Source organism: Aethalodelphis obliquidens, unplaced genomic scaffold, assembly GCF_003676395.1.
Source record: "Aethalodelphis obliquidens isolate GAN/ISIS:26980383/991018 unplaced genomic scaffold, ASM367639v1 scaffold72, whole genome shotgun sequence".
NCBI classification, from domain to species: domain Eukaryota; kingdom Metazoa; phylum Chordata; class Mammalia; order Artiodactyla; family Delphinidae; genus Aethalodelphis; species Aethalodelphis obliquidens.
Window position 1 is genome coordinate 2220787 of NW_020838016.1, and position 14403 is coordinate 2235189.

General features: G+C 44.4%; 2 protein-coding genes across 13 annotated transcripts in view; one reads left to right on the forward strand and one right to left on the reverse strand.

The window, feature by feature from the left end:
* Nucleotides 1–4378: 4378 nt before the first annotated feature.
* Nucleotides 4379–10925, reverse strand: ANAPC13 (anaphase promoting complex subunit 13). Of its 2 annotated transcripts, none has more exons than XM_027091748.1 (3): nucleotides 10822–10925; nucleotides 9376–9501; nucleotides 4379–5399 (listed from the first exon to the last, which is right to left on the reverse strand). In XM_027091748.1, exons 2-3 carry the CDS (start codon nucleotides 9472–9474, stop codon nucleotides 5274–5276), a joined length of 225 nt encoding a protein of 74 aa, XP_026947549.1. In that variant the 5' UTR covers nucleotides 9475–9501; nucleotides 10822–10925; the 3' UTR covers nucleotides 4379–5273. The 2 variants fall into 2 exon arrangements, with proteins under 2 accessions (XP_026947549.1, XP_026947550.1); XM_027091749.1 differs by lacking the exon at nucleotides 10822–10925 and adding an exon at nucleotides 9710–9880.
* The window catches only part of CEP63 (centrosomal protein 63), a 73785-nt gene continuing 70028 nt past the window's right edge, over nucleotides 10647–14403 (forward strand). For 2 of the 11 annotated variants that reach the window (XM_027091739.1, XM_027091735.1), the window contains exons 1-2: nucleotides 11242–11355; nucleotides 12051–12147. Coding sequence is in view for 4 of the 11 variants with exons in the window: in XM_027091733.1 (XP_026947534.1) it covers nucleotides 11192–11355 (164 nt within the window). In the remaining 7 variants the exon portion in view is untranslated. Of the gene's footprint in view, nucleotides 10915–10938; nucleotides 11061–11116; nucleotides 11356–11375; nucleotides 11505–12050; nucleotides 12148–14403 lie in introns of those variants that run through there. The other 9 variants (XM_027091738.1, XM_027091737.1, XM_027091736.1 and 6 more) reach the window with 9 other exon arrangements.

Genomic DNA, 14403 nt, shown 5'->3' on the forward strand with positions numbered 1-14403 from the left:
CGCCTGGGATTGGGTGATCATCTCTCTTCAGGTTCTCTCAGCCATCCACAAAAATCTGTCTTGCTGCACTTCTAGCATTTCTTTACATACCCCTCACCCCAGGGTCAGCTATCAGGCAGCAAGAATTACAGAGGAGCTCAGGAAACAATTTCAGCAACTGCACTTGTAGGATTTGCTGAGGAGCCAGAATACATTTCAGGACTCCGCAGCAAGCCTGGAGGTCTGCACCAGCTTTTCTCTTCCTTTTCCCGGACCTGCCTGCTTTTCTGTCACCCCAAAGGCCGATACTCATGGTGTCTTGAATTCTCACTAACAAGGTGGAACCCCTACAGATGACTGCCAAGGACCAGCTACAGAATTTACAGAGCCCGGTACAAAATGAAAATGTGGGCCACTTGTTCAAAAATGATTACTGGTTTCAACAGAGCCACAGCAGGGCCTTCTGCGTGCAGGGCCTGTATGTCTGCACAGGTTGTGTGCTCACGAAGCCAGTCCTGGTTGGCTCAGGTGCAGAGGCCAAGGCCAGGAAGGCCACAGACGTGAAGTCCTCTCAAGAGATGGCGCAGCTGCTTTTCCCCGCCAGCCCCTAACCTCCCCCAGTACTTCCCAGAGAAGCCCATGGATGAGGTGCAGCGTGGCAATGGACTGGGGGATGAATTTAACCGTGGCAGGGCCACATCAAGGAGGAAGATTTGGGAAACAAACAGTCTTTCTAGAGTCTAATAGATCATTCCAGGATGGTACCTAACATCTCCAAATAACTTAACACAAAGAGCTGGGAAATGGCATAGTAAAGAATCCCCAGGCCGGACTATGTCTATAAGCTGGGGTCACAGGTGGGCAAAACCCCTGATTCTGGCTACCTTTTTCTGTAACCCAAATTCTGAACTCCCCACACCTTCCATGTGCCCTCTTGGCCCCCCACAGAGTGGGAGTGAGAAGCCCACTAGGTGAGCTGTCCAGTCCATGTGTGGCCAGCCAAAATTCCGGGGACTCACACAAACCCTTACCCAGCACACTGGGAATCCAGATATGCAGAATTGCTCCCAAGCAAAACACCACATTTATTCAGGACCTTGAGTTAGAGTTTACTTAAAGTTCCGCCAGCAATTCTGACTTTCTTAAAGGAATTGAGCGCCTCCTGCTGGGTACTAAGTAGCATTGACATCAAACTGTCAAAGCACCAAAATCTGAAAACACATCTTAGGGATTTGACCTTGTACACAAACCAGTGACAACAACATGACTCATGGTGGTAAAATTATGAGTTATATGAATTATATACAGGTTTGGTAATAGGTTGAATTTTTAAATGTTTCATGACTCCTAGGTTCCTAGCAAAAATTTTTCAGTTTTTTAATCTCAATTGTAAAAGAAGGTAAACATTTGCAAGTTCTAAACGATCCAATAGGATTTTCTTCCCATTTCAGAATGCAGTGGTCACAGAAGGTTTTTCAGGGGACATCACGTGGTCCAGGAAGAGGACACAGATTTTAGGATCAGACAGCCTAGGATGGAACCCATTTACTATTTGAGTGACTTTAACTTGGAATGAATTATTCAATTTTAAGCTGCCATCACTTGATCAAAGAGGACAATAATATCCACCTTAAAAAGTGGACATGAGGGCCGGAGGTCACGTGTCTAAAACACAAAGAAGCACTCAGTTAACTGTATTATTGTTACTATATTATTAAGAAGTGGGTTTAAGTTGGACTTCAAAGGATGGGCAGCTCCTGGACCAGATTCTCCATTGCTAGAGGACAGAGGCTGCACCCAGAGTCGTGTGTCTGGCTCAGAGAATTTCCCCCTTGGTCACAGGTTAGCACTCACACTGGGCACCCGAGTCTCTTTTGAACCACACAACCACCATCCGGGGTGCTGGCTTCCTGACACACATCTCTCACCTGGCACTTGTGGGCAATGACCTCTAAGGTACTCCAAGTCCCTCTACTGCCACCCCCGTATTGCTGGTTCAAGCCATCATCATCCCTCACTTGAGCCAAGGCAAAGCTCTTCTGTCTTTCCACTTCTGTTCTTACCTGCTCAAACTCAGAGTGACTTAGGTTAAAAAAAAAAGGTTAAAAAAACCAAAACCTGATTAGGCCACTCCTCTACCTCCTCCTGCCCCCCACCCACCTTGTTCAGGATGCCAGCTCCACCTCTGAGCTTTATGCAATTTGCTCTTGGCCATCAATCCTCACCCCCTAATTCTTATCCTGGCTACTCCTACCCATCTGTCAGGTGTTGGCCCACAAACTCAAGGAGGGTACAGGAAATATCATGTTTTCTTATTTTCTTCAGAGCAAATTAAATCTTTTCGGCTCCATTCTGCTGTGCTGCAGCAGAAATTAGATCTGTGGCCCCTGAGGCATCCTTTCCTCTTTCAGGGTCTCACAAGCATTTAGGATTTTCATAAATGAGCTTGAAAATGGGCGAGGACCTCTACTCTCCAGTCCATCTACGTCCCTGATGCTATCCTCACCGTCAACTCTGAGGGGCCCTTGAAGGAGGTGGTTCCAGTGCTAGGGTGTCTTTGCTCAAGCTGGGAGACTCAGGTTGACTTCAGGTTTCCTTTGGGGCACCCCCAAACCACAAGCTTCTGAAGTTCACCATCTCCCTGGGTACCACCAGCCACTGGGGCGCAGACTTCCACTACTCCTAAGAGGCTCCTCCTCTCCCTCCCTCCTCTGCTCCCCAAAAGGGGGTAGGGTTGGTTTTGAGCACATGCTCTCTGCTGTGAACTGGAAGCACTAAGGACCTGGCCACTTCCTTGGACAATGGAAAAAATTCAAATACAAAATATTTGAAATTATGTGCTATAAAAGCTACTTATCACAAAGTTTTGCTGTGATTATCTAATCTAAATCAGGTCCCCAGTCATACTCCCTATACCCTGCAATAGTCACTGCTGGGGCCCAGATCCCCTTTGCCCCGTCTGTCTGTGCACCCATTCCCTGACTGTGTTGGCTGCCAGGAGATACACTGTTCCCTGGAGAGCCCTGGACCCTGGCAATGCCTGGTTATGCCCTCCCTGGGGGACGGAGGGAGGGCAGAGCCAATGGCTGACCACTGCATACTCAACACGAAGGCCTAGGATCTTGCTTCAAGGTGGGAAGTCACTTGGTAACATCGTGCTCTGTAGCTCCTGTGGGATCAGGCAGAGGCCAGACTCCAGCTGAAGCCACATCTTTGCTCAGGTTCTTCCCCTGCCCTACCCTGCTTCCCTCACAGATTTCTCCTGAGCGCACAATCTCAATAAATTCCTTGCACAAGAAACTGCTTCAGATTTTGCTTCTAGGAACCTAAGGGACATCTTCTATTTTTTCTTCCTAGCATGTGTCACAATTTAAAATCAAAGATTTGTATGCCTATTGGTTTAATGCTTGTTTCCCTCACTAAATGAAGGCAGAAGCCATACTTATGCTGTTCACTGCCATATTCTCAGCACCAAGTGAGGTGCCTCCCATAGAGGAGAGCAACACACATGCTTTGAACTTGAAAGTTACAGGACCGAAGGCGCAGGAACCAACTGGAAAGCTACAGGGACACAGCCTCTGAGCCTCCCTCTGCAGACACTTTCCTCCTTGGGTATTCTGGCACATAAGGTTGAAAAGGCACCCTACAACGGCAGCCTAGCATCTCTTGTGCCCATGATCCTCAAGCCAGTCCTAGATGGGCAGATTCCAAAGCTGCAGTTGACAATTTGGCCCAGAATTTGTCACCTAATTCCTCACATGAGCTATGGCTGTCACCACATCGCAGGTCACAAACTTGGCGTGGGGGCAGTTCTCAGATAAGGGTCACAAGCCAAGCAGATAAACCAACAGCTGCCTGTCTTACAAGCCTCATTCTGATTCAGCTGAAATCCAGACAGCTTTCATATTTCACTGTTCTACCAATACCCCTGGGAAAGGCTGGGTCCACAAGCATGGATGGATTCACATGAACATCTCCTAATGTCCAGATGTCAGTGTTTTAGGTATTATACACCACAAATAAAGTTGTAGTAAAGCCCTCATTTAACTAGAACATGGAAGAACTGTGGAATTTTAGGTACTTTAATTTTGTGAAGAGCTTTGTTCTCTTTCGGTATAAAATGTTTTTTCTGAACATCGTAATTCTCTTTTCTACTGGGTTGTCTGTCTTCAGTTATTGAGGGACTGCTGACTTGGGGTCTTTATTCTGAGATAAATGACTTCTAGGCAAGTCACTGATCCACAGGGAGATCAGCCTGGGTGTGTCTGGATGTCAGGTGAGTTGTTACAACCATGTTTCCTATCGAAACCCTAAAATCGGTTCATTTGTTTTGTGGTACACTTCCTACTCCTAAAAGGTACGTAAATAAAATGACCCAGTTAAAAAAACGATGAGAAGAGAGATTTCAATTATTCAGTGTTTCCAGTTTTTCAATGAGGGATACAGATGTAAAAGCCAGGGCCTCTTCCCACAGAATTTACAATCTGGGGAGAGAATAAAAGAGATCCCACATAAAACAGGCAAAGAATTCTAGGAGATAATGTCCATCAATGTGTTTTCCAAAATACAAGTTATTTCACAAATGTGTAACCCAATATTGATTCCATGGTGCTTCAGTTATATCTGAAAGGGCTTTGAGAAAATAAGAAATCCTGTTACTGGATAAAACTAATGGTCTATCTCGCCTTTCCAGCGGCACCAAAGGAAGCTGTAGGGAGAGCAGGGGTTAACCGTCAAGACAGCTTTTAATTTGTAAATTTATCCAAAGTTTGAAAATATCACGGGGAATCTTAGGAATCCCAGTAGTCAGTGAATGGGCCATCTATACGTCCATTATATCTACAGACTCCACACACACCCACCCAGATGATTCTCAGAATGGGGGAACAGGAGAAGCTAATTCTCATGTCTGGCTTCGTTGTTCTTCACCTTTCCCTCTCATATCTTCAATCACCTGTGTCACAGGACATATATAAGTAGTTGGGAAGTGTTAAGCTCTGACAGTAAAGCAAAATCAGAGTTAAAGGCAAATGTTTAATCAATCATGCTCAAATACGAGCTAGTCAATGAAGAACTTTAGGTTCAAAGGGCCAGATATTCTGCAATCCCAAGAAATCGCCATCAGCTTCCGGTCCGGGTTGAGTATTTCCACATTGCATTTTGTGGCCACAAAATTAGTGGTACATTTTTGAGCGTTGATCGAACACTAAAAGACTCAAATTAGGAGGCTGAAAGAAAACATTTTGTATCTGTGTATCTAAAAAAAAATCTGTGGATGAACAAGGAGCCAGGCGTCAGTTTCCAATGGGGGGAACGTTCTCATGGAGGTACTGTAAGGCCAAGTCAGTCCACTTCATTTCTTGCTCTTTAACAGATTCTGTGGTGCCGCCATTGTCCTGTTCAGGTTCAGGAAGCTCATTCTGAAAAGGTACAATGGACATTCAGGACGATGTCACACTCTATGTTAACAAACCCCTTAAAACTCAAAAGCACTTGGAATTAAAACCTGTGAGTTCCTAGAAACAGGCAGCATAGAAGCGTATCCTATGGAAAGAGCTAGAAAATAAAAAATGTGAGGAAACATCACAAGTCTCGCTCAAACGTGCCCCATCCGTCTCCAGCCGGGAGTGATGGCATTATGACTCTGGTACTTGTGTGGCAGGCAGCGTGGCAGAAGGCTCAGGACACAGGCTTCTGGGAGCCACTGGGATCCAAGGCCATGACTCCACCATTTGTTGGGTTACTCAGGCAAGGTATTCAGACCCTTGCAGCCTTTGCTTCCTCTTAGGCAACGAGAGAAAAAAAGTAGTCACCATCTCACAGGACTGCTGTGAGGGCTAAATGAGGAAATGCAGGTCAGGTGCCCAGCACTGCATGGGGTATCCAGTGCAAGGACTGTCATCCTTACTAGCGGCTAGGAACACTGAAAAGAGCCAGTACTAAATCTTTTTTTGGGAAGGCTGCTTTATAGAATACCACACTTGCTGGCATGTTCCTTAAGCACAAGAAAGGTATTCAACAACGATCCTGTATCCAATGTGCCTATATTATAATGGAGGTAGGAGCACTGAAAATGTAACACAATAGATGAGGCTTCCCCCTAGTGGTGGAGCAGGGCAACATAAAACAACATAGCCTACCCGCAACTTCCTTAAAATGGTAAGCCATGGGCCACACTTAGTGTAGAATCTGGGGAATTTTTTTATATATTTCGAGATTTACTGAGATTTAATTTACATATAACATTGTGTAAGTTTAAAATGTACAATGTGATGATCTGATACACATATATATTGTGAAATGATTACTGCAATAAGGTTAACACATCCATCACCTTGCACAGTTCACCATTTTTTGGCGTGTGGTGAGAAGTTTTTGATAGTTTCCTTGTATTTTAAATTTAAATTTATTACTACTGGAACTCTGTTTCGTACTAGAATTCACTGATACCAATATATTTCTTTTCAGTTATCTGAATTTAGACCTTTTTTTGCTGTACGTGGGCCTCTCACTGTTGTGGCCTCTCCCGTTGCAGAGCACAGGCTCCGGACGCACAGGCTCAGCGGCCATGGCTCACGGGCCCAGCTGCTCCGCGGCATGTGGGATCCTCCTGGACTGGGGCACGAACCCATGTCCCCTGCATCGGCAGGCGGACTCTCAACCACTGCGCCACCATGGAAGCCCGACTTTAAGTGTAGCAAACTGTTATTCAATATCTAGACTTATGATTTCCCACTGGACTCCAATGTGAAGTATATGAATATAATAACTTTTTTCCTTCAAAGTGATGTTCAATATGAATAAAATGATTTAATTACAATATGTACAAGTATGTTTGAATCACATCTTGCTCTACAAATACTCAGATTCAAACATACTTGTACAAATTGAAAGGAACTACCATTTTCTCTAAAGCAATATCGCAAAGAGAAAGTTTTGTTTCAGTAACTACTTACAGTTGACAAAGCATAAACAAGTCCTTGGTTAATCAATTATTTAATTCAGATATTATTTAATTTCATCTTGTTCTAAAATAACACGTTTTTCATTTGGTCACTATTGTCTCTTGCAATGAATGCCAACATATAAAATTGCATATATGCCTGGAAAACAAACACAAAGTATCATAAAGTATCGTGAACATAACAATCATCTATTGTGGGGTACTGCAAAAATGGCCACAATTCTTTGTAGCCACTCCTATGAAAAGGCACTGTCTATTTCCCCAATCTTGCATTGGGACTGATCATGTGACTTCTTGGCCTAGGCTCCATGAAGCCTTGCAGTTTCCTCTCATGCTGCTCTTAGAACCCTAAAATGATTGTGAAGTCTGGGCTAATCTGCAGGATCATGAGACTGTGGCCTAGTCAGCTCATCATCCCAGCCTCCAGCCAGCCTGCTGGCCGACTGCAAAACACCACCAAGTCCAGCAGAGATCAACCGAGCTGGCAAAGATCACAAGACTCTCTCAGCTGAATGACAAAATCATGACATAAATAACGGCTGTTTTAAGCCACTATGTTTTGGGGTTATTTGTTAGGCAGCAACAAAAGCTAACGACACAAACATTGCCTTAGAATCACAAGTCCTGGGAAAAAACACAGATTTGCAACAGGGCCAGGCTACAACTTGGAAGTCAGCATGGAAATCTTCCTCTCCCTCAACCCCTTCCACACAAATGGTCCCCAAATCCTACTATTAGTATGTCCAGAATTCAGCAATTCCCCTCCACTTTCTTGCTTTTGTTTAGGTCCTCCTCCCTTGTCTAGACACTGCATTAGCTTTCTAATTGGTCTCTTTGCCCTGTCACTGGCCCCTTTCTCCTTGACACACGTTCTCTAACAATGCTGCTAAACTGATTTTCTAATATATTTGAGCATGGCAGATCTCTACTTTGAAGACCACTCACTCCTGGATATCCTCAGGATGAGGGCTAAGCATGGCATCAAATGCTCCTCTCAAAATTGGGTCCAAGACCAACTTTTCTCCCTACCTTTTATGAGAAGTATATCCTCCATCCACACTGAATTGCCTCACCAGCTCCCAAAGCAGTTTAAAACTCTGAGCCTTTGCACATCTGTCCCCTCTGCTGGTTGGCCCTTGTCTACCCTCACTAAACCTCTTTTCCTCCCTATGACCAGCTTAAATGTGATTTATCTCTCTGAAGTCCTTCCTGATGCCCACCAGGCAATCAGCCACTTCTTACACTACATAGCTGTTCACAACCCTCACTTAGAACACTTACTATTACAATTATTTATTGATATATGTTGCCTCTCTAGACTCCGAGGGGCAGAAACTGTACTTATGTTTACCAAGTCTTAAGGCACATAGTAGGCTTCAAGAATTGCTTGCGGAATGAAAGAACCACCACCGGACAGGATCTGGAGCCTCACAGACTTCGGTGTGAAGTCCAACTTATTGGCTACCAACCTTTGGGCAAGTTCCCCTCTTTGATTCTGTTTCCTTCCTATACAGTGGGCAGAACACAACCACCCTTGAAGGGTGTCTTAAGGATACAGATAATGTATGTCAGATTTCAACCTTGGTCTATGACACAAAACAGGTATTCAGTAAGTGGAACTATAATTCTCATTATGCTCTTTTGATTATTTTTCTAAACTTGAACTAAGCTGTTACTTGTTATTTGCTATGTTTATTATTCACTGAACATATTACCTCTTATTCTTAGATGAAAATGTAAATGGCAGCAGCACATGGTCTGCCTGCAAGCTCTATTTTATTAATGGCTCTTTGCAATTGGCAGGCTCTAAAGAAAAACAGTCTCTGTTCTCCTTGCTAGTCCTCTGTGACATAAATAGGATTTTTAATAAATATTTATTCAAGCAAAATGTTTAGGTCACTTATTACGTTAGGTTTAACAAACTCATTGCAGGAGAATTTTCCAGAGGTCAGGAAAGAAAAGAGCGTAATGGTCTAAATGCAAAAGAAGAAAAGCTAGTTCTCTTCCAAATATTTTCCAGGGAACCTAGAATAGGTATGTGTTCCAAAAATGTGAGTTTCTAAAAATGTCAACTGACAAACCACAGGTAGAGAAGAAATAAAGTGCATATGCCACTGCTTCTTATTCCTCCTCATTGTGTGCATTAAACTTTCATCATCCGGTTTACTAGCTTTGGTGTGGTAGACAGAACATGGCTCAGAAGACCTGGGTTCTAGTTCTGGAATGACCCCCTAACTGATCTGGTCACGTCAGCCCTCTGAACCACATTTCTCTTCAAAGTCAAGCTAAATGTTCTCCAGAAGCTTCTAGAGTTAGAGGACTCCACAGCTTTGATTTCTTTGCCTTACTAGTTTGTCTTGATATCCTACCCCTACTAGGGTCTACCAGATCATACCTTTAACCTATCACCCTCAGCACAAATTACAGCCTACCAGTGGTATTGCAACATCCTCATAAGGCAGCTTGTCTTCTCGCCAAGCATCGTCAATCAAATCCAAGATCCTTCCATCTCTCTGTACCTCACTGTCCATTCTCCTGCAGCTTTGATCTTGCCAGATCTGTAAGCCAAAAAGATTATTTCTTAAACATGAAGACTGAGGAGATGATGTAATCTAGCAGTAGGGTTCTCCAGGCTTTTTAGCCTGGATGTGAATTGTGGCATGATATCACCCTGGGAAAGACTCATCTCATCTGGGTCAGGTTGCAGTTTATTTATAAGACCATAGTCCCTCCCAGCTGATTTTCCCGGTCACACACAGATTCCACCTTTCTGTAAAGTTTTCTCAGATCACTCCAGCTTCAGCACACATTCTGCCCTTGACCGGTTCCTTCTTGTCCTTATGATCCACTAAACAAGTTAGGTCGGCTTTATGACTGATTGCTCAGGCATTACTGTTTCCAATTGCTGTGTGTAAAATTTGTATCAATGACTCAGCATAGCCTTCCCCAATCTGGCCTCAATCTTTTCCCACCTGTCCCTCTTCCAAATACCTCTAACCCTGTCATACTTTCCAACCTTTGCACTTAAAGGTCTTTTTGCCCCATCACTAACACCTACTTTTCCTTCCAAACTCAAAGTTGGGCGTCAGCTCATCGGGGTCAATATCCCATTTCCAGAATTACGTGCTAAGGTGCCTTCACTCTTCAGGAGCTGGAAGGGTGGATAGCATAAGGCGTGCAATGACCAGGACACGGCCACCATCTCAAGCACTTTGCCACACTTGCCAGAACAAGCCATTACCACTTTCCTGAACAAAATTTTTTTTTACACGTGTGACTATTCCAATGCTTGGAATGCACGATCTTGTTCCTTTTTTCCCTAGCTAACCCTCAGTCAGTCTAAAAACTTAGCTCCCAGGTCGCCTCCTGCAGGAACTTTCTCTAAGCGCCAAGGAGAACGCGGTCCCCGCCCCTCCGCGGGCCCCATAGTTCCCTAGGCGCAGTGAATGGTCCCCATCGGGAGCTTGTTACATTGCCCGTCACAGGGTCTTCCCAGACAGGCGGTGCGTACGTTCCCCGGGGCAGGGCAGTTTTATCCATCTCTGTTTTAGAGCTCTGCAAACGTGTAGTTACAGTAGCAAAGCTAGAACTCCTTTTCCCGCGCTAAAAATGACCCTTGCAGGCCACCGCCATCCGTACAGGTGTGGGAGGCGGCCCCACAGCCGCGGCTTCCGGCCCGAGGCAGGATATACCAAATGCGGCAGCGGGGGAGGCCCAGGACCGCCGCGCAAGTCCCTTTCCACCCCTCCCGAAGTGCGGTGAGGGGAGTGGTTATGAGGATGAGGTTAAGAGAACGGCCTCGGCCAAGAGGAGCAGCATAAGTCCGAACGCACCCCCGCTTCTCCAAGACCTAGGCTAGGGGCGCGGGAAACTCTTACCAGCACCCGGCCCAGCGCAGCGCCCGCCTCCGGCGGACCACACCCTCAGTGTCACGTGACCGGCACGGTCTTCTCTCCGATCCCCAGATATGGGTGAGCCCATTTGCAGGCGCGGAGGGGGAGTCAGGGAGGATGTTGCTTCAATTAAAAGTGAGGGGGCAGTGGGCGGAACGAACGTGCAGACGACTGTGGCTGGACGTTAGGTTGGCGGTGACGCGCGTGCGCGCCCCCGGCGGGAGGTAACGGCGGGAAGCTTCGGGGGCGCGCTCGCGGCATCCTCGTAACAGCATGTGGGAACGTCGGACGAGAGAGGCGCGGCAGTGTCCACAGGCAGCTCTGGCTACGGTGGGGCCGCGGCCAGTGCGGTCGTATGGCCTGGGGGCGGCTTCCTCAGCGGCCCGCTGGCCTCCAGGCTCGCCCCCGCCGGCCCGGGTCCGCCCCGGCGCCCCACCCCTCGGCCTCGCAGCGGACGCTCTGCGGACCCGCGAAGCCAGATATGGCCTCCCCCAGCGCACTGTTCGGGCCAGCCACGTGGTCAGCCCTTCCCCGGAGGCCGGGCCGGCGGGAGGGCTGCGGGTTGGGCGAGCTGCTCATCTTCCCCGAGCGGAGTCGGCCGCGGGCCAGTCTTCCACTTCAGGGGAGGGACCCCCGGCCCAGCCCTCCCGCCTGGGCCGCCTCATCTGGTTAGCTTCCTAACATTGTTGAGACTTAGGTCTTTGATGGCAGGTGATAGCGGTTCATTTATGGGTGGGAAGTTTAGCAAGTTGTAAAAAGTGAGTTGATTTAAAAACCTTAATGTTAGTACATTAGGTACTGAAATGTGGCAGAAATCATGAAGGACTGAAGTTGGGGAACCCTGAACTTTTGGATTGCTCCATTCAATCAGGGATGGGAAATAGATAATGAAGTAAGGGAATAAAAGGAACGGGTTCTTAGAATACTTTAATCATGAAGGTATTTGAAGGCAGTAAATCTCGGCTCATAATGTGTTGTTTTGTTTTTTTAATGACTTACGACATCAGGGTAAAGATGAGCTTGCTCTCAGCGACTAGTCATCATTTACAGTTAACAGCACTCTTACTTGCAGAGTAGTTTTCTTTGAGCCTTACAGACGATTCCTAAGCCAGTCTTAAATTTTTTTTTCTTCCTTTAATAAAAGCAGTATTGTAGGATTTGTGCCCTGTACTTATACAGTTCCCCACATGCTTGCATTTAATTTTATTTTCTAGATACGAAGAGGAAATCATAAGGATCGTTAACTACATGTTACCTTCAAATATTTTTATTTATATTGATCATAGCTGTAGCTTAATGATATAACAAAGGGTATGTATTTTCTTATTTGGAATGCAGTATCATCTTTAGGTTGATTTTTATCCTGAGCTTCTTGCCTTTTGACTATATCATTACCAGTGATCAGTATGGTAAGAATGACTGAAATTAAAGTGGGTTAGATATTTATAAACATTCAGTTACACTGCTCTTTAAAATGTATTCAGGTTTTAACAATTATTTGTAGTTATTGTATATGTTAATTGTACTGATGCCACTTGTCTCCCATTAAAAGGTAGAACACCTTTGCTTGTTCCTTCCTGTTCTCACTTATGTAGTAGTGGTGGCAGATGGTGACAGTGTCAGTGGTCCACTTTATCAGAGCTTCCTACTTTTAAACATATGTCAACTTGATTTGAAATTCAGCTAAAGCCAACATTGACCTGGGCTTCAGGAATTAAATTTTCGGTTTTTATGTTACTTTGGGTTTTCTTTCTTCAAGAACTAAGTTTGTGTTTTCAGTTTTACAAAACCACAGTATTGTCATCACATCTATGAAAATTAATAAAAATCCCATAATGTCAATATTCAGTCTGGGTTCAGGTTTCCCCACCTGTCCCATACATGTATTTTTATAAGTAGCTTGTTTGGATCAAAATCTCGTAGAGATCCACGTGTTGCATTGAGTTGATAACACCTTTTCAGTCTTTAATATAGCAGTTTCATTGCATCTCTTTTTTCACTTAACATTCTAGATTTAGTTGATTGCATCCACATGGTATCCTTTAACTTGTACATCTATTCCCTTTATTCCCTCTAAACTGGTAGTAAGGTCTAGAAATGCACTGTCCAATATAGTAGCTATCAGCCATTGGTGGCTATTTAAATGAATTAAAATGAAATAAAGCTAAAAATTTCAGTTCCCTAGTTGCATTGGCAACATTTCAAGGGCCCAATAGTTTGGTGTATATGTAAAATATTTCCATAATTGCATAAAGTTCTGTTGAACAGCACTGGTCTAGAAGATTGATCAGATTCAACCTTGACTTTTTTTGTGGGGGTGAGGGCAGGGCAAAATTTCATCGGTGGTGCAAAGCACTCCAGAGAGGCACATGATGTCTGAGTTTTCTCTCTGTGATTTTAAAACTGAGCATCTTAGTGGGTTCAGGTGTTGTCAGCCCAGTCCATCCATCATGAAATTCTCCATGAGCCTTTCACTTAATGGTGAGATCCTTTCATGGATTTAGGTTGCCTGTATCCACTATTGCATCGGCGGTTGCAATATGGTGATTTTCTGATTCTGTCATTCCTCAGCATTTATTAGCTGGAAATTTTTTATGAATAAGAACTTTTTACTTCAGCTATTTGAAATACAGTTTGTATAGGAAAGGCAAGAAAAATGCTTAATTCTTTCCCTCTATTTTCAGAGCACAGTAATGAGTTGGTGGCCTGGCAACCTCAAAGGTAACCATGAGGGTTTTGCCATTTTTTTTTATCATCATGAAATTATAGACTTAAATATATTTAAACTGTTTCAACCTACTGCAGTCTTTTTTTTGGGGGGGTACTCAAGTTGTCCTTTTGTTGGCGAGTGGCAGCCTATTTAAGTTGGCTTCTGTCCACTTTGATATGACCAGTAATCTTTGAGAGTTTCCTTATTTTCTGGTAAAACATGTTCCTGGCTCATTTAAACATTTCTGGCCACCAAGAAGCCCTGGTTCCTTTCAGTGGGAGATGGTGTTTAGAGACCAGTCTGGGTGCTGAAGGTACTCTTGCTACTAGATTGGTCACTGGTTTTAGGATTTACAGTGGCCAAAGTTAGGAAATACGTACATTTTTTAAAAAGAGAAATATCCAGAATTCACAGTGATATTTCCAATTTAATTTCATAGTTTTTTTTAAACACTTGATTTTATATTTGTATCTTTTTCTCTTTTGCCTATTAACATACTTTTTCTGTATTATATATAATGCTTTCAAATTAATGATACCAATTTTGCTATTAATAATATGATTCCTGAGTGATGTTTAGGGTTTCTCTATAGTACATTTTTGTCCTTAGTATATATCCCAGTTGGAATATGTACAGTAAAATTGTTGCATTTTAAAACCAATGAAACAATTTGTTATATGGTAAGGGTGCCAACTTGATATCTAATTGATAGTTGATTTATTTCATTTTGTTTCCAATATTTTTTTTTTTGCGGTACGCGGGCCTCTCAGTGTTGTGGCCTCTCCTGTTGTGGAGCACAGGCTCCGGACGCGCAGGCTCAGCGGCCATGGCTCATGGGCCCAGCCGCTTCGCGGCAT